The 27,961-nt window shown below is 38.4% G+C and overlaps 3 protein-coding genes across 4 annotated transcripts in view; 2 read left to right on the top strand and 1 right to left on the bottom strand.

Annotated features, from left to right (window-relative positions):
• Positions 1–27,961, top strand: part of arhgap32b (Rho GTPase activating protein 32b) — a 132,306-nt gene that overhangs the window by 18,279 nt on the left and 86,066 nt on the right. The window lies entirely within an intron of this gene.
• On the top strand, positions 21–2,356 carry LOC146699707 (uncharacterized). The gene is made up of 5 exons (XM_085469543.1): positions 21–490; positions 753–881; positions 1,088–1,281; positions 1,778–1,925; positions 2,021–2,356. The coding sequence occupies exons 1-5, from the start codon at positions 281–283 to the stop codon at positions 2,354–2,356; spliced, it is 1,017 nt and encodes a 338-aa protein (XP_085325669.1). The 5' UTR covers positions 21–280.
• LOC146699706 (uncharacterized) lies at positions 2,436–5,237 on the bottom strand. The gene is made up of 6 exons (XM_085469542.1): positions 4,804–5,237; positions 4,232–4,494; positions 3,846–4,036; positions 3,619–3,712; positions 3,244–3,437; positions 2,436–2,623 (listed from the first exon to the last, which is right to left on the bottom strand). The coding sequence occupies exons 1-6, from the start codon at positions 4,999–5,001 to the stop codon at positions 2,436–2,438; spliced, it is 1,128 nt and encodes a 375-aa protein (XP_085325668.1). The 5' UTR covers positions 5,002–5,237.

Genomic DNA, 27,961 nt, shown 5'->3' with positions numbered 1-27,961 from the left:
GGTCCGTGTACTTTTCGGTATTTGAAGTTTCGTTTCAGAAAGTATAATTTAAAAAAGAAAATGAGACACTTATTTAATTCTCAACTTAAAAAGCTAAAATGAAAAACGTAAAACAATTGTTTTTTTCATTTTGTCCTTTCGCACATCAGAAACGAAAAACCCAAGAAAAAAGAACGAGAAAGGGCCCTTTATTTATTTTGTCTGAACCGGAAGTTTTAGTAGGTCAACAACCTGTACAAGTGATGCGCAAACTTATGGCAAACACTGTAGTGTGGACATCATGACGTTGGAAAAATACTCAGACGTGATCATGGAGATGGCAAAACAAGGCCTGTCATCGGAAATTATATCAGAGCGTCTGTCATATGAACACGGGGAAGTGAGAGGATTTTCTGCGAGAAATGTTAGAAAGTTTTGTGCTGAGCAAATCACTAGCTGTCGACTCTCGGACACACGGTTGGAGCTTGAGGTGACACAAGCTATAAATGAGGTAAGGTACTTTCTTCCTTCACCTTATGACTGTGTATGGTTGTCTTAACTGGGTTGTAAGGGGGTTAGTCTAGACTGTGTGCGCGCGCCCGCGCGTTTTAGCGTCTTGCGGGTGGTGGGTAACGTTAGTTATTTTAAAGATGTCTCTCACTGGTATTTGTACAGTTAATTAGCACAATACTTTAGCTTTACACATTTGCTTTCAGAATAAGCTACTTTACATTTGTTGTTCTAGTAGTAGCATGATCTTTTATTTTAAACAGGTGGGCCCAACATATGGCCGCAAAATGATGAAGGGCTATCTGTCCACAAAAGGGGTACATGCTGCAGAGGGACGAATTGGGTCAATTTTAAGAGAGGTGCATCAACCTTATCATGAAGCAAGACGCCAGGTAGCCTATGTTATTTAATCTTCCACTAGAACTGTATTCCAATGTTCTTTGTCATATTTGTGATATACATCATGTAATGGTAGGGCCTAATTCTGTTTAACAGATGTACGCCCTGCTTTAACAGTTACTTGACTCTTCCTCAAACGTATGATCAAATCTGCCTTTATCCAGTCAGCTGTCATTTATTTTTGTGATTTTTTTGTAAGGGAGCTCGGAATCTTAATCCCACACCGTACCATGCTGAATGCATGGGGCACAAGGTTCACCTGGACCAAAACGAGAAACTTGTAATGTTTGGAGTCACCCATGTTTTAGCTGTAGATGGATTCAGTAAAAAGATTGTGAGTCATTCCACAATGCCAATCAAAAACAACTTGAGCATCTATGAATATGTTTTCAGGTAATACAACCTCTCAAACCATTTATTTCATCTTAAGTGTTTTGATGGACATGTTAGTCATATTGGACATGAGCTGCACCCAAATTTACAATATTTGAATTTAAATTAGACATGCAACAGATGGGTCTGGTTATGTTCCTGAATATAATATATTAAGAACTTACCAAACATTTTGATCAACATTTTCTATTAATGTAAAAATAAATAAAATGGAATTGCACATGAATCATTTAACTACTTTATTGCAATTAATCAGTGTTCATTTATGAATGGAACAAGGTTCTTGGATTTCCACATATCTTTCAATTGTTCTGACATACATCTAAAGTCTGAGCATGACAGTGACATTGCAAAGAAACTTAAGAAATATATGTTGTCCTACTACAACTAAAATATTACCCAAAAAAACCATGAATGAATACATTCAAAATAATAACACCTTTGCTGGTCTTAAAGCCAAATAGTTAATAAATGTTCTTTATTTTTCCTGTACCAGACCTGCAGTGATCACCTATGGTATGTGGGACCAGGTGCGAGTAGACCATGGAAAGGAATTTTATTTAACACTGTTCATGCAAGAGATGCTGTCACATCATCGCTTCAATCAGGAGAGACTGCCTTATTTACAGACCTCATCCACAAGAGTAAGATTTAAGTACCATTAACATCAGCTGAAATTCTTATACTATTACGTGTACTACTACGTACATTTAAGACATGTTTCTTTTAACTCTTTTAGAACCACACAGTTGAAAGGATTTGGCCTGAAATCAACAACCGTGTCAACTACCCACTAAAAACTGCCCTACTCCAGCTGATGGACCAGGAGGAGATGGATATGGAGGATAACCTTGCAGACCTTTACAGGCAGCACTTGGGATCTGCACTCAAAGAATATTCGACTTTTGGAGTTGATCCCTTCACAACCGAACAGGACAAACTTAGAACAGAGAGTCATTTTGCAGAAAAATATCCTGATATTTCACATTTGTTTTTTAGAACCGTAAATGGTGACTTTATGCCATACAAAGAAGCTCTGCTCTGTCTCATAAACATAACTCAGAGAAATGTATGAACCACTGCATCTGTAAACTGTACAGAACAGACAAAAAAAAAAATCAACTGACTGTAAACATTTGTGTGTACACACTACATTACTCCTCTGCAAAAAAAGATTTCAATACAGAAAATGCAGCTGTTAAACCAGTAATTTGTAGAACTCCGTTGTTACTCTCCCTGCATTTTGCACAGTGCTGTGATGTCTCTTGCCACTGTTCCACACATGTCTTGCAGCCAATAATGCTTCTGCAGCACAGTGAGAACACTGGATCCTCAATGATGTCTGCAAAAGTAAATCAGATAAGTGAGACTGTTATCCATTTATGTTGAATTTAGTTCAAACTATAGGTTCAAAGTCAGTCTTGACATAAATTTACAGACAGCATGCAGAATATTTTTGGTTATTCTGTAATTCCTCTTGTTCACGCTGTTCTGAGAAAGTCCCTGTCTATATTTTTGTCTATAATTGATGAGGGGCAAAATCAGTACATTTTCTCAATTAGCAAGGAAGAAAAATGAAAAAGTTACAGGTACTTGATTCAATATATGCAACTACAGTCCCATTTTAAATGTGAACTTTTTAGTTTTACATTACTGTGAACAGTGTACCGTCACCCATACTGACATTGTAATCAATTTGAAAAGCTATACTTTCATAGTCAAGATTGCAAGGAGAACCCAAATTAAATGTGCATGTAAACTTTTGAATGTTATGTTACAGTAGACCTGCATCTTGATTGTCTGTGCCTAAGTATTTAAATGGACACTGCTGAATAAAGAGCCTATGTTTGGTAAAAAAATGTTTGTCCAAAGTAATGATTGAATGTGGTTTGACATTGTTTTAATTGTAATTAAAATGTTAGTGTAGATGTAATGTATTTACTAAGCAACATTTGAACATACTCATACAAACCACGCAGCTAAATCCCTCCTTGAGTGTCTGCAGCTTGGGGGTTGTGACTTTCTGGGCAACTGCAAGATCAGTGAGCTCTTTGATTGCTGCTGTGACAGCTGGCAGACTTTGAGATGCCAACACCAACTCTTCTATTTTGTCACTCACTTCTCCCAAACTGGCACTGTCATCATCTTTACGGCTGCTACAAATAAAAATGGATAATCAGATGTCAAAGCTACTTACTGGCTTAAAGAAACATCACATCACTTACTGATAGATGATGATTTATGTAGTGATGTCTTACTGCTATTATAGGATTTAAATCAAATTAATTCTTCTATATTGATGTTCATCCTATAGTATATACATATTTATTCACATACCTCAGTTTCTTCCTCTTTGTTCCCTGGAGGCAATTAAAGTCTTGTTCAGGCACAGCAAGAATTTTTCGTGCATTTTGTCTCCAGTACTGTGACCCTACAGATGAAAAACAAAACCAAAGAAACCTGTTTAGAAGCCAATACCATATTACCCAATAAATATTACAAAGAGTCTGGTAAGACATGTCTCTCCATAAGATATGGGCTTTAGCTGTAATATTATGGCTCACCTGTTGTGCCCTCCGACTCCAGAATTGCATTGCCCTGTGCATCTGTCAAAATTATTGGGTTGTAATTACCAATGGCATCTTGCACTTTTCCTACTATCCCTTGAAGCGTAGCCTCAGACTCCAGGAATCGTACAACCACCATTCTATTGGGAATCAACCTCCCACCAACTACATCTGCAAAGTACACTGATCTGTAAAACAAAACATAATAATTTTACATATCTTGTAAAAGACAGCAGGCCACAAATCCATTCAGTGATTGCTATAGGCAAATTGTACTAAAACAGCTTTGCTATTCTTAACAATTCAACTATCCATGCACCTTATGTTTCTTTTTATTTTGCCTGTTCTGTAATTTAATATTCAAGAACACAGACTCATCCTACCTCTGAAATGTTTTGGAGGACATAGGGGAACTTGAAGTAGCCTGCTGTGAACGTGAAGGTGCAGATGCTGCCACAGCTGGTGCTCGCATAAATGCAAAACGCTGCCCGCTGGAACCTGCTGTTGGAATTGACTCCATGTCTTCTCCGTGGACTTCATAGTGACCTCTGGGTGTAAGGTCTAATGCGCTGAAAACACCAGAGACCGCACCGGGGAACATAGCCACGTTTGAATCATCCGTGATGTACAGAGTATGCGCGGATACCTGTTTAAGAAAAGTTTCCGTAAATCACGTTGCTCTGCTAACGTGTTACTCCTGTGCACACGGTTAATAGGCTCTAAAGGCTTACTTATTAGCTAGTAGCCGGTAAAAGTCAATGAATAACTATTTACACATTAGCACATGTGCACAATTCACATATTAGCACAATGAAGACGGCTAGACATAGTATTAGTAAAAGTAGGCCTACATGAAATCACCAAATGTTAACGTTAGCCGTTCCGCAGTAAGGAAGAACAATAACGTTCATAAAAAAACTGCTGAAAGCAAAGTTTGCGAAGTTTACATATCTACCTGAAAGATGCGACCCAGTTTTTCTGCAGTCATGTCTTCGTCCCGGAGTGTCACTCTCTTAGTTTTCCTAAAAACAACGTAATGGTCCATCCTCTGTTTATTCCAGTGTAACTTTAAGGCCGTCGATCTCTTGTGTGGGGGACGGTGTGCGCGCGCCATAAAAAAACGCGCAGAAGAAGTACTTCCCGTTTCAGACATTGAAAATGCGTCTATTTTTTTGTTTTTGCGCTAGTATACTTTCATTATTTGAATCACGAAGAAATCCAAAAAAGCACGTCTAATTTTAAGTGTATGACGGCTATTTGTTACCACCGAATGAAAAAACAAGTTATTTTCGCCCATTTTATTCTTTATCAAAAATTTAAAAAATGAAAATTCTTTTAAATATCGTTTTTTCGTTTTGGTTTCTGAAACAAAACTTCAAATACCGAAAAGTACACGGACCTGCTATGTACAGAGATTGGAATTATATAAGGTCGTACATCAATGCCCTGTAAGGTAACTAAAATAGTGTCATTTAATGTAAATGGTCTGGGGAGCCATATTAAAAGAAGTAAAATTATGTCAAAAATAAAAAGAGAACAAATAGAAGTTGCCTTTATACAGGAATCTCACTTATTGAAGCTCGAACATGATAAATTAAAGAAATGGAAATTTAATCAGTATTCCTCTTCCTGCCCTCAGAGTCCTAAAAGGGGTGTGGTAATTCTAATCTCTAGTAGGTTAAATTTTGAATGCATCCAAGAAATCAGTGATAAGGAGGGGAGGTTTGTGTTAGTCAAAGGGTACCTGGAGGGTATACTGATTACTCTTATAAATGTATATGCTCCCCCAGGATCAGAGATAAAATTTTTCAAAAAGGTTTTTGAATTGATTGTTGGAGAGGCACAAGGTACTCTGATTTTGGGAGGAGATTGGAATGTTCGCCTCAACCCGTCCTTGGACTCATCAAACCCACACGCTCCGGGATTGAATAAAACAACCAAAAACATCAAATTAATCTTAAAGGACGTAGGGCTCATAGATGTATGGAGAGAACTAAACCCCAACAAGAAGGATTATACCTTTTTGTCTCACCCTCATTCATTTTATTCTAGATTGGATTATTTTTTTATGTACCAAAAAGATTTTAGCAGGGTGATCAATTGCAGGATAGGAGTGATGGATTTATCAGACCATGCCCCATTGTACCTGGAAGTAGTGCTTGGATACGAAAGAAGAGTTACATCCTGGAGATTAAATACAAGTATTCTAAGCACGATGAAAGAACAAATTAGTCAAGATATAATAGATTATATAGCGGAAAATAATAATGAAGAAGTTTCCCCAAGTATTCTATGGGACGCCCTAAAAGCAGTGATAAGAGGAAAACTCATAGGTTACAGCGCTAATTTAAAAAAGAAGAGAAATGAGCATTTAAGAAAACTCCAGACACAACTACAATATCTTGAAGATGCCCATAAAATAAGCGCAGTTACAAACTTACAATTAGAAATACAAAAGAAGAAAAACGAAATCGATGAAATTTTTTCAAGTGAAATACAAAAAAATATGGTTTTTTTAAAACAAAGATACTATGAGGTAGGAGGCAAATCTGCTAAATTACTGGCTTATAAATTAAAAAAACAACAATTAGAAAATACAATATATAAAATAAAGGACCCTCAAACAAATAACATTGTGTATAAACTTGAAGATATACAGTCAGCCTTCCTAAAATTCTACAAAGAACTATATACACAACCTAGAGTGGATATTAAAGGTATGATATCTTTTTTAGATTCATTCGACTTACCAAAGTTGAATGAAAAACAGAATATAACCCTAATCAAGGACATATCTGAATTTGAAATTAAAAAAGCTATTACAAAATTGAAACCGAATAAATGCCCAGGCCCAGATGGATTCCCATCAGACTGGTATAAAGAAATGAAAGAGGTACTGATTCCTTTGATGAGAACATCATTCAACTATATTTTAAAGACGCGAGTAATTCCCCCATCTTGGAATGAGGCTTCTATCTCTATAATAGCTAAAGAAGGAAAGGACAGGCTTGACTGTGGAAATTACCGCCCCATTAGTGTTCTTAACCAGGACTTTAAGATATTTACATACATTCTTGCCAAAAGAATTGAAAATATTCTTGTTCAGATAATTAGTTTGGATCAGACTGGTTTTATTAAGCAGAGACAAACGCAAGATAATGTTCGCCGAACACTACACGTTATTGATTATGTTAGGAAAAATAAAATTCAGATGGTCCTTATGAGCTTAGATGCAGAAAAGGCCTTCGATCGGGTTAATTGGGAATTTTTATACAAAGTCATGGATAAATTCGGATTTCATCAATCGTTTATCAGGATTATACAAGCATTATATAAATCACCAAAGGCAAGAATCAAAGTTAACGGGGCGCTTTCAAATGTTTTTAACCTACAGAGAGGGACACGTCAGGGTTGTCCTCTAAGCCCCTCACTCTTTGCTCTCTTCATAGAGGCCCTGAGTCAAAGTGTAATACAAAGCAATACTATTACTGGAGTCAAGATTAGGGGTCGAGAGCATAAGATTTCCTTGTTTGCTGACGATATTTTGATTTATTTGACAAATCCAAACACTACTTTCCCCAAGCTATTGTCACTTCTGGAGATCTTTAGTTCAATATCAGGTTATAAACTAAATATATCGAAGACTCAGATATTAACTTTTAACTATGAGCCCAATTATGAAATTAAGGCTAAAGCCAATTTGAAATGGGAAACGGAGCAGATGAAGTATCTTGGAGTAAATATTACTAAAGATCTGTCTAAGATATACAATGCAAACTTTAATCCTTTAAGTTATAAAATAAATGAGGATATTAAAAGATGGAATTTATTACCATTTTTAAATTTTGAATCACGTATAGATACAGTTAAAATGAATATCTTGCCCAGGATGCTCTACCTATTCCAAACACTCCCTGTAGAAATAACTGACAAACAATTTCGGGAATGGGACAAAATAATCTCTAGGTTTATATGGCAGGGGAAAAAACCACGGATTAAGTACCAAACTATTCAGTTGGCTAAAGACAAAGGAGGGTTGGGGTTCCCATGTTTGAAAGACTATTATATTTCTGCTCAATTGAGGACATTAGTGTGTTGGTGTAATGTAGATTATCAAGCGAGATGGAAAGAACTAGAAACAGTGACCTTAAAAGATTCTCCAATTCAGGCAATTCTAGGGGATGTGACACTTATTAAAAAACAAATTCATCAAGGAAACCAATGGATTAACCTACCTTTAAAACTCTGGTTACAATTTCTTAATAAGAATGATTGGATTGAAGAGGTTAGGATTTTAAGATGGTGCGCTTTTGACAGTGATTTTTTTACCTAATGAATTAGACGTAAGATATAAAAAATGGTCTGGACAAGGTTTAACGGCATATTGTATGTTTTACGATAAGGGAATTCTTAGGGACTTCCAATCAATAAAAGATCAATACCAGTTAAGTAAAACGGACTTTTTTAGGTTCTTACAAATTAGGCATCATCTATATAATTTTATACCTAAGAGAACAGATCTTTTTTCTTTACCTGTTCTGAGTATATTTGTCAAGGCTTATCAGGCTGACACAGGCCTTAAGGTGATTTCAAGATTGTACAAGGGTATACAAGAGGTTAAGAAGTGGAATACTACCTACATAAAAAAAAAAATGGGAAAATGAAACAAATATAGCAATATCAGATAACATTTGGTATGAGCAGTGCGCTTTTCAGTGGAGAATTTCTAGTTCTAATACATGGAGATGTTACGGTTGGAAGAGTATCTGTAGGTTTTTTATTACCCCTGCACAAAGTAAACATTATTTTAATCACTCTAATTGCTGGAGAAATTGTGGGGCCCAAGGAGTAAAACATTTTCATCTGTTCTGGTCTTGCCCAAGGATCAACATTTTTTGGGTATTGATCCACTCTGAGTTGCAGATTATTTTTGGTATGCAGCTTCCCTTTAATTGGGACGAACTTTTGTTTGGATATTTATACTCAGTAAATGTAGATAAAATGTCTAAGCAGTTGTATGGTATCCTGAGTTTGGCTGCCCGTAAAATTATTACCAAGAAATGGCTTAGTGTGAAAATTCCATCACTGGGTGATTGGCATGAGACTGTACATGGGATGTTTAAAATGGAAAGAATTACCTTCATTAAAAGACTCCAGTTTGATATATTTAGTGAAATTTGGGGTAAATGGAAACACTACATCCGGTTAAGGAGACCCGATCTTGTTTGAATCTCTGTAACTATATATGCCACATTTCTGAATCGTTATGTGTTTATATGTATATGTTAGTATGTATGAGACTACAAGTGAACACATATGTAAGTAGGTATGTGTATGTATGCTTAAGAATATGGGTGTGTGAGTGAATATGTGTGTGCGAGTACATACACACTAGAGGGTACACCCGTCTGTTTTTCTTATTTTTATTTATTTATTTTTATTTATTATTTACGTCTGTTCTTGATTATATGTTTATTTTGGATTATTTGTGTTTATATAGGTTGTTTAATAAAAAGAGAATAACAAAAAAAAAAAAAAATGTTTTGAGGAGCTTTAATGACTGAATAAGTTGCAGTGGGGGGGAAAAACCTGCTCATGTTTCACACTCCATCAAAGATGTGTAGAGCAGAAGCGCCCTCTGTAAAGTGCCTGCTTGTGATATTTAACACCGTCCCTTGGCAGACAGACTTTGTATTCATCGTCTAAAGGTGAATTGAATTAACAAGGTCATTCTCTTGACATCCAGTCTCCAGAGGCTGAAGACAGTAGACTTTAAACAAGGCATCAAATATCAAGCATAAGAGGGCAGATAAAAACACATAGTTGCATCACACATCAGATTTCATCTGGAGTTTATTCTGGAATGGCAAACTGTCGGCTAGCGGGCATACGGGCATCATTGTGAGACTGAATTGTAAAGACCACATTTGAAGTCCCATTTTTACAACTTTGGCAGAGGAGTTGACAGAGAAATCCTCTAATAGTGAACAGTGACGTTACCTTTGTCTTTTAAATTCTGCACCTTTTCCGAGAGTGATGTCTTGCAAGGATGTTGAGCAAACCTGCCTTGTCATGCCCTAATTCCTGCAAAGCTTCAAATAACCTCATGAATATGCACTACTGAAGGTCAATGTCATACTGAAATGTGCAAAATAGCAGCAGGAAATGAACCGCGCTGCAGGGTTTCTCTCCATTTTAGGCATGAAGCTTATATTCTCTTGAGATATTTACCATCTTACTTTAAGTTCAGTAAACCTTCATTCATTTTCTACATTACACAAGTTAAAGCATCCAGTAATAAGAGTTGCAATCTTGATTAAGATCCACATTTATGTGTAAAAATCAGATGAATGCACAGAGCGATGTGCTGCGTTTTAGCGTCTTCCAGTTTGTTTTGATTTTGCATCTCACAGCAAGTTCAAGTCCATCCTCAATCCTTTCATGAGCCTCGTTTTCAAAAGTAACAGGCAGCCGGTTTCAGCAGTTTCAGTGCCCCAAAAATCAAATCTCTTAAACAAATGAAACTGCACGCTTGTTTCCATTGCAACATCCCGAAGCTCCTACGTGTTGTTTCCATAAGAACGGTAAATTTCACCGTTCCTTGAATTGTTTAGCCTAATGTGATGGCCTGTTTGTTTTGCCTGTTTCACAGTGCGCTCTAATTTGAAATTGCTGCTCCTCTTGAATGGAAAGTCACAACTCCTGCAGCTTCATGCTTTAGTGTGCTGGCATTTTGTGTGTCTGTAGGGGAAACACTGTTTTGATCAGTGGCTTTTCATACTAATTTCTCAAAGAAGAACTGTATATCTTTATGAAGAGACTTTTTTCATTTTCATAGGTCTGAACTGTAGGTGGTCACATTCAGCAGCACTTTGATAAATAGAGCGTGTCCTTCAACAGGACATGTTTCAGATACGATTATAGAGATATGTGCCTTAATGTTGTAATTGTACTGGGGAAAACGACTTCAGAACATTTATTATTAGGAGTTTTAGAGTCTTAGTGTGGCCTTTTGAAGGACACCATCAGAAACCTGCTATGGTTGAATGCAATTAGACCTGTTTCACGTTTTAGTTTATAACAGAATCTTAAAATGGTAAAACAGCACTTTATCTTTGGAGTGCTGCATCAACCAGCTCTCCACTGGCTGGAGGTTCTGAGTCAGAGTAACCCTGCAGCTCACGGAGTCCATTAGGGGGAAAAACTGCAGAGAATTGAGAATTCCTCTCAAAGTGTTGCATAATTAAGTAGGCGGCTCTTGTGAGTGACAGTTGTTTTCTCTTGTTAATTGTTAGCTTACAATTACAGAATAAGTCAATGTAAAGAGCAGATTACTCAGTGTCTCTAAGTCATTTTTTGATAAACCTGTTCGTGCTCGATAAACAATAAAAACAAAAATCTGCTTTGTTTTTAAATGACTGGCTGGCTAAAAACATCTGTTTCAAACTGGCAGATAAACAATAAAAACAATCTTTTCTGTTCAGTCTCAAAAAAAACGTTCATGTCTAAATTATGGGTACACTATCCTTCTAAAGAGCCCCAACACCTAAGTTTTCAGCGTCGTGCATCTGCCCCACACAATCGGCAAAACCAGCGATGAATGGAAACTGTCCAAAGCTGTTGTGGAGAACTTGTTTCAAAGGAGACGAATGATTAAACAGGTGCGGTACAGAAACAAACAAAGAAAAGCCTCTACGCGCTAGCGTCACAGACTAAGATGGAGCACAAGATGGCTTTCAGTAAACAGAAAGGTTGTCATTTTCACCGGAGACGAGGCTTTACTAAACAGCTGTGCAAGTGAAAGCAGCACCAACCACCAACCAGAGTTCAGACCTCAGAGAAGGATGACCTCTCTGACCTGGCAGATAAGAGGGCAACTGTTAGATTTGTATTGTTGATTGTCATTTATGCTTAGAAATATTTAACCATATATGCTTAGGGAGTGTGATCCATGCCAGGACACTCTGAGTAGAGGAATGTATGCACCCCCCTCTACACAGAGTTAATAGGATGAGACATCCTTTCTATCTACAAATGATTATACACCTCTAAGCATATATGGTTAAATATTTCTAAGCATAAATGACAATCAACAATACAAATCTAACAGCAACCTTTTCAGTCCAAATATCCCCATGCAGACGTGTGCATCTTTTAAAGTATTTCCTTTTTTACTCTAGTTCACTCCAGTTTTGTTTGTTTTTTACAATTGAATTTTCTGGCAATTATTTCAAAGCTTTAAATTATTTAGCCTACTTTGTTTCTCTTCATGAAAAATAAATTCATGATTTTTTTTTTTTTGTGCAGGTCACACTGTGTGAAATATTGATGATGGTTTACTTGATAGCTGGACAATGGAGAGCACTGAGTGCACATATGAGCACTGTCATGCTAGCTGGGTAGAAACCAGCATTTGCCTAATTTTATATTCTGAACTTGTATTCTGTGTATTTGTTTACATTACCACATTCATCTGCAAGCCAAACGTGGGTCTCAGTCCACAAATGTCTGCTTAAAGTTCTTTGTGGATTTAAAAACTTTGATTTGGAAAGCCTGTAGATCTCACACAGTTTCTTAGGATGCACATAAATGTATATATTGTTGTTCGGGTGCTTTTGTTGGCTATTCATTATTTGGTTGAAATACTGTCTGAAGTCATTCACTCGCTTGCTCTGAATTTTCTGGATTATTGGCTGCACTGTTCTCACTTTGATGTAAATTGGTCAAACTGGACATTACACAGACATCATACAGACTTGATATTACAGAGGGGATGGTGTGAAGATGTTTTATTTTATTTCACATTGTTTCTCACCATTAGCCTTAGCTCGTTTGTCAAAGTTAGCAACACAGTCCAAATTTATTTCACCATCTAACACGCTCCTCATAGTTGACCTTTTAAAATCAGTCACACCTTGCTCGCTTGGTCCTTAGTTCTATCACATCTTCCCCTTTGGGGAGGATATTTTCTACAGAATCCAGTCCTGTACTGTTGCAGAAAAGACAGCGCCTGCCTTGTCCAAACTGTTGGGAAGGTTTAGTTTTGTAAACAGGAGGTTTTTGTGTAATTTGTGGGGACTGTGCAACTTGTGTTGTGAGGTTATATGACCGTCCAGCTCTGGAAAGAATCTCTCTTTGATTTTATTTGGTTAATTTCTCTACAAAAAGTCTTGCTTTATTCTTGCCTCAAGCCATAGATCGCTGTCTGCTGTTGATTGATTGAGCTCTTGTGTATATTTTTCGTAATGGAGTTGAGCTGTCCTGGCCTCATTAATCAGTGCGGGAGAGATGGTAATGAAGACGAGACATGCAGGCATGCATCTGGTCAGTGAGCCATGGCTAGCATGCTATTCTGTTGCTGTGAATTCTGTCAGAAATAATTGACAGGAGAGATGCTCGGCTTGGACGGGGGATTAGTTTCGGCAGTATTTTCAGCTTAGCTTTCCGGGAGATTTATGTCCTAGGTTTCCTGATAAATCGCTTATTAGTGTTTGTCACCATGACTCAGCATGTCGTGTTTGGGCCGGGATGCCATCCTGCCACATCCTTCTCCTCTCCTGTCTACGCGACGGTGGCGACACGCCTAAAAGACTTCTCGCTGCTGCAGAATTACTCCAAAGCAGGCCATTAAACAGATTCACTGCAGAATCCATGAAAAATAAAATAAAAAATAAAATAAATATGAAGCCCCAGACTCAGTGGAGTTGGCTCTCATTGTGGTTTCTGCCTTGTCTTTGGACTGTGCCGCTGCTGTTGGGTCTCCTGTAAAGCTGTAGGATAATGGGTCTGTCTGAATAATTAAAAACAGACTCCAAACAAACTGGTGCTTTTACTGCTACTACTTGGAAAACCCATTAAGTGGCATTGTAAAGGATTTGTTCACATGCAGGTGCAATTTCTAAGATGCCTGGTGGGCTCTGTTCCTGTGAAGATGGTTTGTTTAGTTAATTCATGGAGCTTCCCCCTGATGAAACGTCGTACACGCTTTTTTAAAAATAGATGTTGTTCTAACTCTAAATTAGCTGTGTGCTGTTTGGATTTCACTTTAGCGCCGTTTCACTGGGTTCACAGGCTGTTAGGTAAGGAAGGTGCGTGGACTGTGCTCGTTCACAGGGCAGGTGATTCTGCCGCACATTTCAAAGTGACCTTGGGTATGACACTGAAACCTTAATCAGTCCCAGTGGTTAAATCAGCACCTTGAATGGTAGCTTACTGTCATCAGTGTGTGTGTGAGTGGGCGCAAGTTGCATTTAGCACTTTCACTCACATTGTTTTGGATAAAACTGCTACATAAATGCATTTAAGTGGAAAATAAGCCCCGTGTCTCTCACTGTGGAGATGTGTAAAAGTTATGTGCCCCAACTGTTTGGCCTGTTTCGCCATATAATGATCAATCAACATTACAGTAGGTGGTTTGCACTATACCTGGCACCATATGCCCACCCTCCTCAGAGTCGCAGCACAGCACAGGTTTAACACTTGTGTCGGTGCAAAGTTCCCGTGTTTAACTATGACTTATGGCTGAGCTGAGGCTAAACACAAGTGACCCAGGGATCACATGTTTCATATATTTACTGACTATGTGTTTGTGGGCTCATACTTTTAAATAATAATAAGACATGGTCAAGGATTGTCCAGCACAATTAAAAAGTTGATTGAAATCAGTCTGTTTAGGTGAGCCGTTTCAGCAATAGTGTATATTTGCAATATCATACAAAAATATAACCGACTTTCAAGGAGATGATCACGTGGTTTCTGTTTCTGTGTGTGGTGAAATAGTGCTTTCTTCAGTGAGAGGGCACAACACGAAAGCAGTTTACAGTAAACACCATCCTGTGACAGCTGATAAACACAGGCTGAAAGCACATTTTGCCTGAAGTGTTGCTCTTTGCTTTGTCACACTTGAGTTAGCCAAAGCATTTTCATATCAAAGAGGCTGTGTGATGTTGGCTCTTCATACCAACAAAAACTTTAAAGGTCACTCTCTGGTCACCTCAGATAGATTTAGATATAGTTTAGAGCCCAGCTGATGATTGTTTTATTGTCGCAACAAATAGTCGATTACTGCATGAGTCTCTGGGTTAGTGGCAAAAACACTTGCTATGCCGATTGGTGAATAAACATCATATCAAAATAATAACATGGTTGAAGAAATTCTCCTGTCTCCGCTTTACTTTTTAAATCTTCATTCATTGGCCTTTATAAATGTGGATGCATACATATTGGGGAAAAAAGCTCATATGGACCGATATATCTGCCACATTATAGTACGGCTGAAGCTGGCTGTCAGCTGTATGTAAGCTTTCGCCTTGGTTTGATGTCTTTGTGGGTGGTCAGAATCAGAATACCTTATTAATCCCTAAGGAAATTATGTGGGTTACATTTGCTCCAAGACAGTAATAGCAACACACTAAACTATTTAATAGGGGTGCAACGATACTCATATTGATATTGAACCGTTCGATGCAGTGCTTTCGGTTTGGTACGCATATGTATCGAACAATACAACATTTTTTATTTATTTTATCAACTTTTCTTTTGACGATGCTGTCTGTGTTGAGCGCTCGGTGGATCTGCGCTCGACAGTGCACCCCAGGCGGAGTAGTCGAACGCAGATTCACTGAGCGCAGGGCAAGCTAGCGAGACAGAAGTTAAGCTCTCCTTGCAACATGGCAAATTGAACCTCCTCCACCCTCATTCAGATCTGGCGTTTGGAACTATTTTGGTTTTCATGTGACGTATGACCCTGAAGGTAAGAGCGTCATGGACTAAAGTAAAACAGTATGTTGGATGTGCCATGCAATGCTCAATTACATTGGTGGGAACTAGTGTGTTAGCGCAGTTAGCTCGTTAACGTGTTGGCCGTCCAGCCCCACGCACGGGGCGATCGGCGGTAGCTCGTTAATGGAGATTTGCCGTGTTGTGGCGTTAACGTCATTTCAACGAGATTAACGCTGACAGCACTAGTGTGAACACGACGAATATGACTGCACATTTACTCCGACATCATCCTAGTGCAAAGACAAGTGGAAGCAGACAAAAACAACAAGCATGCTACAAACTTTACCCGAGTCATTTAGACAGCCGTTAGCACATGATTCTCCTCATGGGGAACTGATATGTTTAATATGCTGCTGAGAATATAGCCCAGAAGAAGCCTATAGTATAGCTTTTATTTTGGAAAGAGCCATTTCTCTGTAATAAACTCTCTTTTCCAAAGATGAGTAATTTCTTGATCAGATAGATTTTTTTTTTTTTTATTACTTTGTTGTTTCAGCACCATTAAATTTAAAAACTGTACTTTTGAGTTAAAATATATATTTATAATTTTAATAAATGACAAATTAAAAAGGCATGAACATTTTTTTTTTGTATCGAAAAAATATCGAACCGTGACACCAAAGTATCGAACCAAACTTTGGTGTCATGAAGAAAAACGCCGGAATAGGATAAGGTAATAAGAATAAGATACTGTATACAATAGAATAAAATACAACGTTGTCAGAAAGAGAGAATTGTACTTGGTGTGTACACGTGTGTGTTTGGTCAGCTGCGAAGTTCTTGTTGTGGAGTTTGACAGCAGAAGGAAGGAAAGCCCTGTGGAATCTCTCTGCCCACCATCGTGGGTGCTGCAGCCACTGAAGGAGCTGCTCAGTTCTGTCAGGGTCTCCTGCGTGGGGTGGGAGGTGTTGTCCAACAGGGAGCATCCTAGAACAGAGCTGGCAGTCTCTTCCTCTCCCCGGCAAAGATGCTGCTGCACCAGCAGACCACACCGTAAAAGATGGCTGAGGGCACTATCACTATAGAGTCATAGAAGGTAGACCAGTTTATTGGTCAGATAAACACCAATGTGTCAAGTTTAAGAAATGGCACTATACACATACAAATCACTCAATTATACATATCAAGAATATTACAGAGGTGATTATAAATATCAAGAATATTGACAAAAAATATTACAGGGGTGGAAGATATGATTGAGATTTGACTCTAAATGTGAACTTTATTTGCTATTTTAACGTAGCGTGTGTGCAAAAGGGTGTAACTCTATTGCAATGTTTACAGTGCATTAGATGGAGCAGTTGTAGAGGGAGATGGCCACAGGCAGGAATGATTTCCTGTGTCGTTCAGTGGTGCTTTTTGGTAATCTCAGTGTATCACTGAAGATGCTCCTGTTACTAGCCAGCACGTCATGAAGTGGGAGGGAGGCGTATTATACAGCATTGTCCTCATCCAGGACAACATCCGCCTCTTAGACACCACCCTAAGAGAGTCCGCCTCCATCCCTACAACATTACTGGCCTTGTGCATCGTTTTATGGAGTCTGTTGGCATCTGCGACCCTCAACCTGCTGCCCCAGCATGCAACAGTATAGAAGATGGCACTGGCCCCAACAGACTCATAGAAAATCCTAAGCATTGTCCGACAGATGTTGAAGGACCTCAGCCGCCTTAGGAAAAAAACAGAGATGACTCTGGCCCTTCCTTTAGAGTGCAGTGGTTTTTTTAACCCAGTCCAGTTTATTGTTTATGTGTACTCCGAGGTATTTATAGTCCTCTACAATGTCCACATTGACCCTCTGGATTGAAACAGGGGTCAAGGTTTTCCTGGTCCTTCTAAAGTCCACAATCAATTCCTTGGTCTTTGACGCGTTGAGCTGCAGACAGGCCTGTGTTACACAAGCCTCGCCACTTGTGGGAAATGTTTGGATATGAAAGAGATTTTTCTCTTGCCACCAACAACATTTTTCATGTTTCTGCTGCCATTTGCCAAGCTGCTCCCTTTTCAGATGCACCACTTTAAATTCACTTTGCTGTGTGAATGTGAAGCAATGAAAGCAGCGAGACCAAGGAGCATACATGGGAGTCACTCGAAAGACTGACAAGTAACCTACTTCTGATAACTGAGTTTTGTTTATTTTAACTAGATGAAGATGTTTAAGTGACAGTTGAAATGAGCACTTTTACCTCACTGTGGTATTTGCATCATTAGAGTACAGATGCATGTTTTTCTTGGTCTTTCTGCTGCCTGCTCATTTTTCAGCTTGGTAATTTAGATCCACATCTCACTTTGTATTGTATTATCTCCTGTGGTAATTCACTAAACGTGTTCACCCCATGGTGTGGTGTTGCGAGTGGGTACCTTATCAGATTTTTACCTCCTAATTATCAGATTTTCTTACCCAGTCCTACACAAGGGCTCCTAAATCAGCTTCAAGGACACTCATGTTTTGCCTGCTCCTAGTCTGTTTGCTGCAATAAGTTCTATTTGTCTGGATACATTTCCTGGTCCAGGTGAATCACATCTTGGCTTTCTTTCTTTGGATTATCCCTCCCTGCTGCAAGGCAGTGATAATGAAGTAGAGCAGTGAAAAGGGTGTTTTCATACACAGTTTTTATTTTTTTGAAAGTACACCAGATTCTGTTTTAATGAGCTCATCCCCTCCCGCGATTCACATTTGGGTGTGTGTCTAACAGGAATCCAACTATTACTCAGATGAGGTCAGGCTCGCTGCAGACCACGCATCACATGAATCTCTTTGGTTATTTAGCACAAACAGGTTTTTGTCTCTTTATAACAGTCAAATAGAGCTGCAGAGGTTAGTCAGTGAATCCATCACTCAGCTAATCGACGTTGCCTGATCCACTGTTTTCCTGTGGAAATCGGCTGCTTATTAACGGTTGCTATGGTTTGGGCAGGCCTCTTTTTCAGGCAAAACTCATGAATAATTGCACACATTGTGCCTTCCTTGTATTATAGGGCTGTTCGATATAACGATATATATCGGATGACGATATAAAAAAATCTATCGTTTCATTTTACGCTATTGTTTGTTTCGTGGTGTTGCAAAATAAACTGTTTACGGCAATATTTTTTTCATCGTTCTGATGGTCACTGTAGTGGCTATATTAATTTCTTAAAGTTCTCTCTTTCTCTTATATTTAAAATAACCACACTACAGACGGACAAGCATTTGTTTTTATGCGTTGTCGTTAGCAACAGCGACGGTAAAACCACCGCGTGTCCGCTTGTTCCACATAAACCTTTCACAATAAAGCTCAAGATCCTGTTGAGACTTTTCAAAATAAACTGAATCACGTGAAAGATGCAGATTATTTACGGATGAGAAGCAAAAAGGAGCCGTCAGGTGCTAAAAAATAAACCTTTGACTCAAACGTTAGAACAGGCTTTTCCCCGCAGCACGCCGTGTAATAAATACTTACAAAGAAAACGGCGTACGTTAAAACGTAGGTCTAAAAATGTATAGTTTCATACATCGTTAAAACACTCGACTCCAGCTACACAACGCCCAGCTGGAAACACTTCACACAACTCGAGCTGCCCGAGATTCACAGAATTTACAGAAAATGTAAAATTTTTGTGATTTTACATCATTATCAGACAATAGATGTCTTATATCGGGACATGAGATTTTGATCATACCGCACAGCCCTACTTCTTCTTAAAACTGATGGGGTTTTTTTCTTTCTTTCTTTTTTTTTTTTTTACCTTAACGTGCTACTCTCACATTGTATTTTGCTATTTACCATTATACCATTGCTTTGGGGTTATGTGTGGTCATTCACAATAACTTCACAAGGCCCCAGCCTCGTTGTAAATACAGTTCATTCTGCGCTTGGGTGGCAACTCATCAAAATGATTCTCTGTGTAGGGAGATGCTCATTATTTAAAATTCTCCCTCTGTTGTCAGCAGTGGCCTCAGTGCCTGCTCTTTCATAGGAGTCTCATTTTAAAAAGAAGACTGTGCAACAAGTGAAAGAGCAGCTGCTTTGGCCTTACGAGACATGATAATGGTAATTGCTGTAACAATGTAAAACTGTAGCTTCTGAGAGGATGTGAATTAGGTCAACAATGTCAATTCAACAGCACTACCTTTCTAACATCATACAGAAAGTGAACCCAACATCAATACGGACAAAACAACGAGTCAAAATAATCCAAATATAAGGTCCAGCTAGAGCAGGGCAATATGGCCAAAAATATTTATCACGATATATATTTGAAAATTTGCGATAACGATATAACTGACGATATAATTGATGCGAGACAAAATACAACTCCACAACATTACTAGCGCAAAAAGACAACCTTCTATTTATTTTCACTTAAACAAGAAGCTGGTTTTTATGTACATTAAAGCTTTATAAAAATGTAACAGTGCAAATGCAAATTCCTTGCTGAAAGTTTAACCAAAAGGCATTTCCAGTAGAAATGGGCTGACATATCCTGAGCATAACCATGTATAATATCCACTGAAGTTAAAAAGAGGTGCTTTGCAACATTAAACTGCAGTGTGCAGTACGTATTTTTCGGACCATAAGGTGCACGGGATTATAAGGCACATTAAGCGAAACAAAGCAGTCAGATAAATCAAACTTTATTAAACTCATTCTTCTTGCTTCCTCCACTTCTGTAACATTGATTCATTAATGTTGAATTCTCTGGCAGCGGCTCTATTCCCATGTTGTTGCAGTATACTAATGACTAACCTCGTATTGTGGATGGATTATCTCAGTTGTTCTCCTGACTGAAGATTGGTCCTTTTACAGCATCCTGCCATGCGATTGCATTTGTCTCTAACCATGAGGAACCTTAACGTTAACTTTTATAAGTGGAAAAGTGTTAGTGTTCGTCCTCCAGCTTCACTGTTTATGTTATGCTAACATAGCTGTGTCGCTAGCGATCACGTAGCACATCATTATATACCAGCTAGCCCAACTTCAGTAACCCTACAAACGTCACTGCTGTTTAGTTTCCTGTCTTCATTTATGTTGGAAGTGATAGCAGAGCTGTACGTTTGATTTTTTTCAGAAATCTCTCAGTCAGAACATGCTATATCATGCTTAGGTAACTAGCGAAACTAGCGAGCTAACTTCCGCTAGCTTCCTGCTAGCTTCTAACTCCGTTAAATGTAATACATTTTGTTTTCATGGATGCCTGGAAGTTAAACTTCATAGTTACACCTGGTAAAGCAGCAATGCTGATCGTTTTATTAAAGATGAAAGAATTTAGACAGTTTTTAACTCTTAGTGATGCTGCAGTGTTCGTTTGACCTGAAGTATACGGAGTTTAGGACCCAGATTACTCCCAGATTTAAGGGCATCTTAGTCCGACAAATACGACAATAACGACGGCCGCTTGCATGTTCTGCAAAAAAATGTGCTTTGTCGTGTATCTGACGGACAAACACCAAACCAGTTCCACATCACGGAAGTTGCACCATTTTTACAAACCAATTCTGGTTCATCTGTTTCACTCAACAATCGGCCATGTGCGTATGAAAACAAAGGCACTGCGCATGCGCGTTTTACTCATATTCTATCGCGATATTTCATTTTCCTATCGTTGCCTAACATTATACCGGTATTACCGTGAACGGTATAATATGGCCCAGCCCTAGGTCCAGCTTATGAATAGCAGTTACAGAGGTCTTTATATGAGCTCTGAACTCTCTCAAGGAGACACAAGATTTCAGCTTTAAAGTGCACTGAAGGTTATTCAATGACTGAGGTGTAAAGTTGGACAACGTTGTGCTACTGAGTTAAAAAATGATGTAAGAAGCAAACTAGAGGAACACAAATCATAGCAGCTGTTTGATGTTATTCAGGGTTTACCCAACATGGCATTGAACATGAAGCTGCTAGTAAAACTGCCTCCTTAACTAAATGAAGGCCAAGAAACCAGATTATAAAGTGCACAGTGATATCAAGATGTTTGATATGAAACATAAAGAACTGTGACACACAAAGTGCAAAAGTGGCAGCGTGCATATAAATAGTGTCGTCATTATCAAGAACATAAGTGCTTTTAATCAGTAAGGAAGAATACAACATTGTATTAACAATTTTAATAGATTTTTTTTTCAGTAAACTCATACAAAAGAAAGCATTTATAAAATCAACAGACTGAAGGTTGTAGTTGTTACAGTTTTGTATTTTCTAATTAGTTTTAGTTTTTGTCTGAAAGCTTTATTTTAGTAAGTATTCAGGACAACACTTTGTAAAGTCACACGACTCAGTTATGTAGACGGTGCCGAGTCAGACCTTTCACCAGAGTAACAAAGATAAAGACATTTCCTGTGTATTTCTATTTTGAGTTAATTTGTAAGTTGTTGTTTTTTTTTTTTCAAACATCTTTTTAAAATATATTTTTTAATAATTTCAGTTGACCAAAAATATTTTTATCACATCCTAATCAAGCTTAATTGTATCCTTCATGTTGCTCTGTGTGCGTGGATCACACTGCAACACTATTATGAATTATAAATGTGTGTTTTTGAGTTGCCTTAAGGTCTCTAGCTCACTCGTGTTCTGGATTCAGTTTGTCTGTAACATTTCCTGATTATCTTAATCAAACGTTAAATATCTACTCAAATATACACAGAGACTGAGAGAAAGTGCTGTTCTCTTTAGTCTGATGCTAATCTGATAAGAACATCTAGGATATGAACTGCAAGTTGCCCAAAAACGTATTTGGTGATGATAACTAAAGCACTTGTAAAATATACAATTTTAAATTTTTGTTAACCTAATTAACTGAAAAAGAATTAATAAAATAAGAAGAGTCATGGTTTCTCTTTTTCACCCGCCAGCATGTTAAACTGGTTTAAATGCCACGGAACTGCATAAAGGATGGCTTTGGTATTACAGGAAGGCTTCAAGTCTGAGCTTCTCTTAACGTTTAAACAAGTGACGGCCTTCATTTAATTCAATTCAAGTAATTCAGTTCACTGTAATTTCACACAAATGCTGTGTTGTGTTGCATGTGGCTTCAGATCCACGGGTTCCCTTGTTCTAAAACTGAACTGAATCAGGAGTTTTTGTTTTTTAAATTATTATCTTATGTAGTACTATGTGTACATCAGAGACGAGATTTTGAAAAATCAGTACATGTATTACAGTAAAATCAAAAGAAAAGATAAAATAATGAAAATGTCATTGGTCTTTCTTACCATTCAGTTGAATCAGAATGTCTAATCTGAGGCTTACATCCAAATATGAATATTGGGGAGTTAAAAATTTCCTGTAAAACTCCATATTTGAGCAAGCACTTATTGTTGGTGACACTATTTGGATGGATGGGTTCCAGGTGGTGCTTTAATTATAACTGAGAAATATTTTCTTAAATATGGACATGACATGTTTCATTCACCGTCACACATGAATATTTGATGCTGCAGAGTTTACTTTGTGTCTTGTAACTGATGTGTGGTGTTATTGGAGACCTTTTTTTAATGCAAGACAGTGCAGTATGTTTTCTTGTGTGTTTTCACTTGTGTTGGGTGTTAGAGAAACTTCACTTTCTTCCTCAAGGACGCTTTGACAGAACAGATGGCTCTCTTGAGGATCCAACCTGTAACCTTTGCGACGTGTCGTGTGACCTTTCAGAGCAGTTTCTCTCTAATCGACAGGCAGCTCTGCTCCTGGCATTACTGCTGCATGAATGGAGAATAAAGGCTGATTGCAGCGATAACACTGCAGGCACATTCATTAGTTGTACACAAAAAGGTTTCCTAAACATCAGAGTGGTTCCTGCCACAAGTGTATCACATTGTACCCTTTAGAATGATTGTGTGAAGGCATTTCTCCACACACTGTTTTGTTGTACATTGCTGCTGGCACTAGCTCAAGGGTTCAATGGTTCTCCCAGTGCTGATGAGGCTCTGCAGAATAGAGTTTAACACAGTGGGAGGAATGTTGGAAATGGGGAAGAACCTCATTAAGCAAAAAACACAAGTCACTGTAAATGTCAGTCTTGTAGTGGCGTGGGAGTAAGATAAGAACCCAGGCACTGTTTAAAAAGGTAGTTTGATTTTAAAATATGTTCCTTAAAATGTTGAATAAACCTGTGAGTGAAATAGTGGATGTGACTTTTTTTTTTAGTACCTACTTGACTGGGGATCAAAGTGATCTCTTCCGGTCCTGCATTTCTTCAATGATCCCACCCACATTAAGGTGGTACTCTACTGTAATGGACAACAAAAACAGTAGAGCCAAGCCGAGTAGGTGCTAGTGCAAAAAGGCTCTGGAAAAAAAAATCAGAGGAAAGGTCTTTGAATTAGAAGTTTGTTTCACACGCTGCCTTCTGTTCATGTAGAATGTGTGTTATGATGTGAGTATGAAGGGTGCACAGTTACAGTGCAGGCCCCCTGCCGATGTGCTCTTTAGTGATCCCAGTGGGTATTTTCAAGTAGTTTATTTGAAAATACCCACTGGGCCGTTGTGTCTCTTTACTGGTAAGGCTATATGTGGAATTCCTATTTTGTACACCTCCCAGCACCACTCTTAATCCCTGCTCAGTGTGAATGTACTGGGAAAGAGGCATGAAAAGTCGACAAATCTCTGTTTATACTGTTACAGATAAATGTGGCAGAACTGAGCCGGCCTGCTGCTCACTCTCTAAATGATGTTTGTCGTGGGAAACTTTAATGACCTCTTCATTTTGCGAAACAACTTCTACAAATTGCTGCTTGCCTGTCCGTATCAGAAAGCATGAAATGGTTGCATATTGCTGGTATTCAGTGAGCCTCTCAGAGACACTGGAGTGAAATGCTCCATTCAAAGCTCAATGCTGTTGCTAGGTTGTCAAAAACTGGTCCAGAAGTGTCCAGGTTGCCATTACTGGCTAATTTGCACATCAATGTATTTGAAGTCTTTCAAGTTAGGGAAAGGGCTCCACTGGATGGGCCCCCAGTGGTTTATCATTCTGTGCGTGTTCGAGGTCGAGGAGGTCAGCGGTGTCAGAACAGGAGGCGACTACATGCTGGCGCTCCTTTGGCGTGTTTTAGCCACAGTAGTGAAATGGCTCTATGGAGGTGGCGTGTTTGTATGTACCCAAATCTACTACTTTACTTCAGATATTTTAATGACTGTTGCAGTTCTCCATCAGCCCCTTTAAGCTCCAGTATGCCTGCCGTGTTGGTCGCTTCACGTGGCACCAGTAACATCTATAACAGCCACTTGTATTTATAGAAGGAAGTGAATCTCTGAGGTTCTGTACAACCTGAGACTCCTCTGTCTTCAGCCCAGCCATGGTGGCAGCGGCACCATGTTACAAAAATCAAGAGATGTGCGACAGGTCAAAGCCAGTCGAGGTGACATCAGATCCATCGTGCCACAGGGTGATGGATCAGCGTGAGCACAAAAGCACCCTTCACCTGTCAAACAGTTTCCCTGAACTCGAAAGTTTGAACTACTTAAAACTCTAACTTACCCATCCTATAACTCATTATACAGGACAGTTGAGCTTTTTCAGTGGTTTCCATTCAAGGTTTCGTGGAGGTTTTTACTATTAATGTTGGTGCTTCCTAAAAGTCTGTTTAGATTATTCCTTAAACACAAACATGATGAAACAACTAGAATATTTACGTGGTGTCCACAAAAGGATAAATGGAGACCAAACGAATAATTCAATTCACATTTCTCCAGGATGAGGTGACATCTCATGTCATATTGATTTGTTTTATCTTCTTTTTTTGAAGTGTCACAGTTTGGTGTTTTTTGGAGCCAGAAATTACTATACAAGGATAAAAGGGTAGCATGCTAAATTATATGCTATCGCTAGCTAGTTTAGATGGCAAGTTGCATCAGACGTGTATGCAAGGCTGCAACGATTCGCCGACATAATCGTCGATGCAGAATTTTATTGACGTGTCATATTCTAAATGTGTAAATGTGTTATTTTAATACACTACAGCAAGCGATGGGGGCACTAACGCCTAAATCATCTGCTAAGACTGCTCTCAGTACTAACGAAGAAGAACGTACTGTGAACAGCAAAGTAGGAGGAAGTTTAAAAAAATGGAAACAGATTTAAAAAATAGAGTGAAAGCATTAAACAGAAAACAAAGTTAAATGCAGACTGTTCAAAGTAGAACTTTCCTTCCATGACAGCATTTTTCTTTTCAATGCTGCTATCATTTCAGTAATTAATGTCCAGTACTCAATGCAGCTCTGTTTATAGACATACAATTTCTGCTTTGTTTTAATCTCATAATCTCAGATTTATTTATTTTTTAATGCTGAAGTCATTACTGTACAAATCTGAAGTGCTAGAATTACTGTTGAGCTGTAACAGAGAAAAGGTAAATGAGAGAAGCTCATGTTGCAGACGAGCATCAAGTCTCTGTCTCTTTAAATTGTAGCTGCTGTGGCTTAAAGTGAAGGAGGGATGAGTGAACTTCGCCTTGCTGATATTGATTTAATGTTGAGTGACCTGTTTATATTTATGACTCACTACCGCACTCCGGAGACGCTCTGCTTCGTGACATTGAACCGAAAGTGACAGAGGCAAAAGATAAAAAGTTAAAATGTGACCTTTATGGGAATTAACATTTTCACACTCGTTTCTTAAACTGAAATGTAATTGAATTCGATTTTTATTTTTAAAGAAAAACTACAAGTAAACTTAAGATCTTAACCGTCACATTGTCTGAATTTTTCCAGTTTTCCATGTTCCAGTTTTTGGACCTGGTGCGTCCCCTAGCTGATACATTTGGGAGCATGGATGGTTGCATTTGCATTGAGACAATAATTACATCTTCATATCTATTTTTTTATGTTTGTTTGTTTGATTAAACATGAAAGAAGACATGTACGTGGACCGGAAAATATTAGAACATTGACTTATTCTAAGTAAAGGAACATGCTCGACTAGTTGACTAATCATCACCATTGTTACTAGTAGGTTCCAGATGTGGTAGCCGTTTAATACGACCTCGGGGTAATAAACTTAGGTTTATCAGTTTTTCTACTGTTAATTTGTCGTGTTTGAGTAATATGTGAACATCTTTTGTAGTATCGTGTTTTTTAATATCATATTCTTTCCATTGGTTTATTTTAAGTGTCTTTCTTTTTCGTCGTCTGGAGTATAATGTGTAATGTTGATAATGCGTGATGCAAGCTGTTAATCGGCATGATTAATGGTGACTAATGGTTTGGAATGCCCTTTTTATTAGTTTTTTTCACTACTTTAACTTGATATATGAGGGTGTTTTTTAGTTTTAGACTAGTCGGTTAGTCTAATTCTTTTTCCTTGTTTAGTCGACTAAGAAATTAGTTGTCCTGATGATCCGTTAATGCATTGTAGGCTCAGGGGGCTAGCTTATCCCAGTGTCAGAATGTAAAAGTTGGGGTACACAGGGCCACCAGAGAGAGACAACCACATACCAGAAGGGTCTGCTACAGAAATAAACGGCTGAGCGAGCCAAGCATAAAGTCTGAATGGCTAAGTCACTGTGGTAACTTGAACTAAACACCTAACCTGTTCTGGAGCATCTTATATTCTGAGTTTTGGTTTAACATCAGCTGGAAGTGCCAACTTTTCACAGAGCCTTTAATTTACAGTATGTTTGAGGTACATTGTATATTCTCACTTTAAATGTGCAAGTTGTTAAGCCGTACCTAAGTAAAACCACTGAAACAGCGGGTCACATTTTCACAGCAACGAGCATGTATTCATTTGGTGCAGCGAATGTGTAAATGTTGGTATTCTTTATTATAATCTGCCAAGTCCGGAAATACAGCTTCTAGAACAAAAACCAAGAATACTTCTTCAATCAGTTTAAAATGTCAGAGCTTTAATGTTCAGTCATCACAGTGGAAATAAACAGCAACGCGGAGAGTGAGCCAGCAAAGGCAAACAAAACTATGTTGACCTTCCTTCGTAGAACACCCCCCGGAGGTCTGAACCTAGAGCCTTTTTGCTGTGAGATGAGATTGCTAACCGCTCCCAGTTGGGCTCTAGTAAGCTCAAGATTTCCTGTTTTTGCCATTCAGATTAGAGTGAGGATGTTTATTGTGTAGAGACTATTGAATCTTGATTTTTAATCTCCTGTGAGATGAGCTGAGGCTCTGTCCTCTCTCAAGGTCAGCCATGTTGTGGCTTTTTCTGCTGCATCAGGTGTTCGTGGGAAGCTCACCCTGCTTTGCTGTGCCTGGCTGCCTGCTTGGTATACACAAACTCGCTTTCTGTTAACAAATGCACACACTTCATTCCGTCTGCACACGGTACCTAAAGGGATATGTGTTTCCATACCCACAGCATAAACAGGCGGATGAAGTCACACAAAAAACATCTAGTTAATGTCAAAT

Source organism: Copadichromis virginalis, linkage group LG10 (assembly GCF_057382275.1).
Source record: "Copadichromis virginalis isolate Kocher_CV1m ecotype Utaka linkage group LG10, C_Virginalis_male_GT1.1, whole genome shotgun sequence".
In the NCBI taxonomy this organism is placed as follows: domain Eukaryota; kingdom Metazoa; phylum Chordata; class Actinopteri; order Cichliformes; family Cichlidae; genus Copadichromis; species Copadichromis virginalis.
The sequence above is the reverse complement of the archived record's forward strand: the minus strand, read 5'-3'. Positions and strand labels throughout refer to the sequence as shown.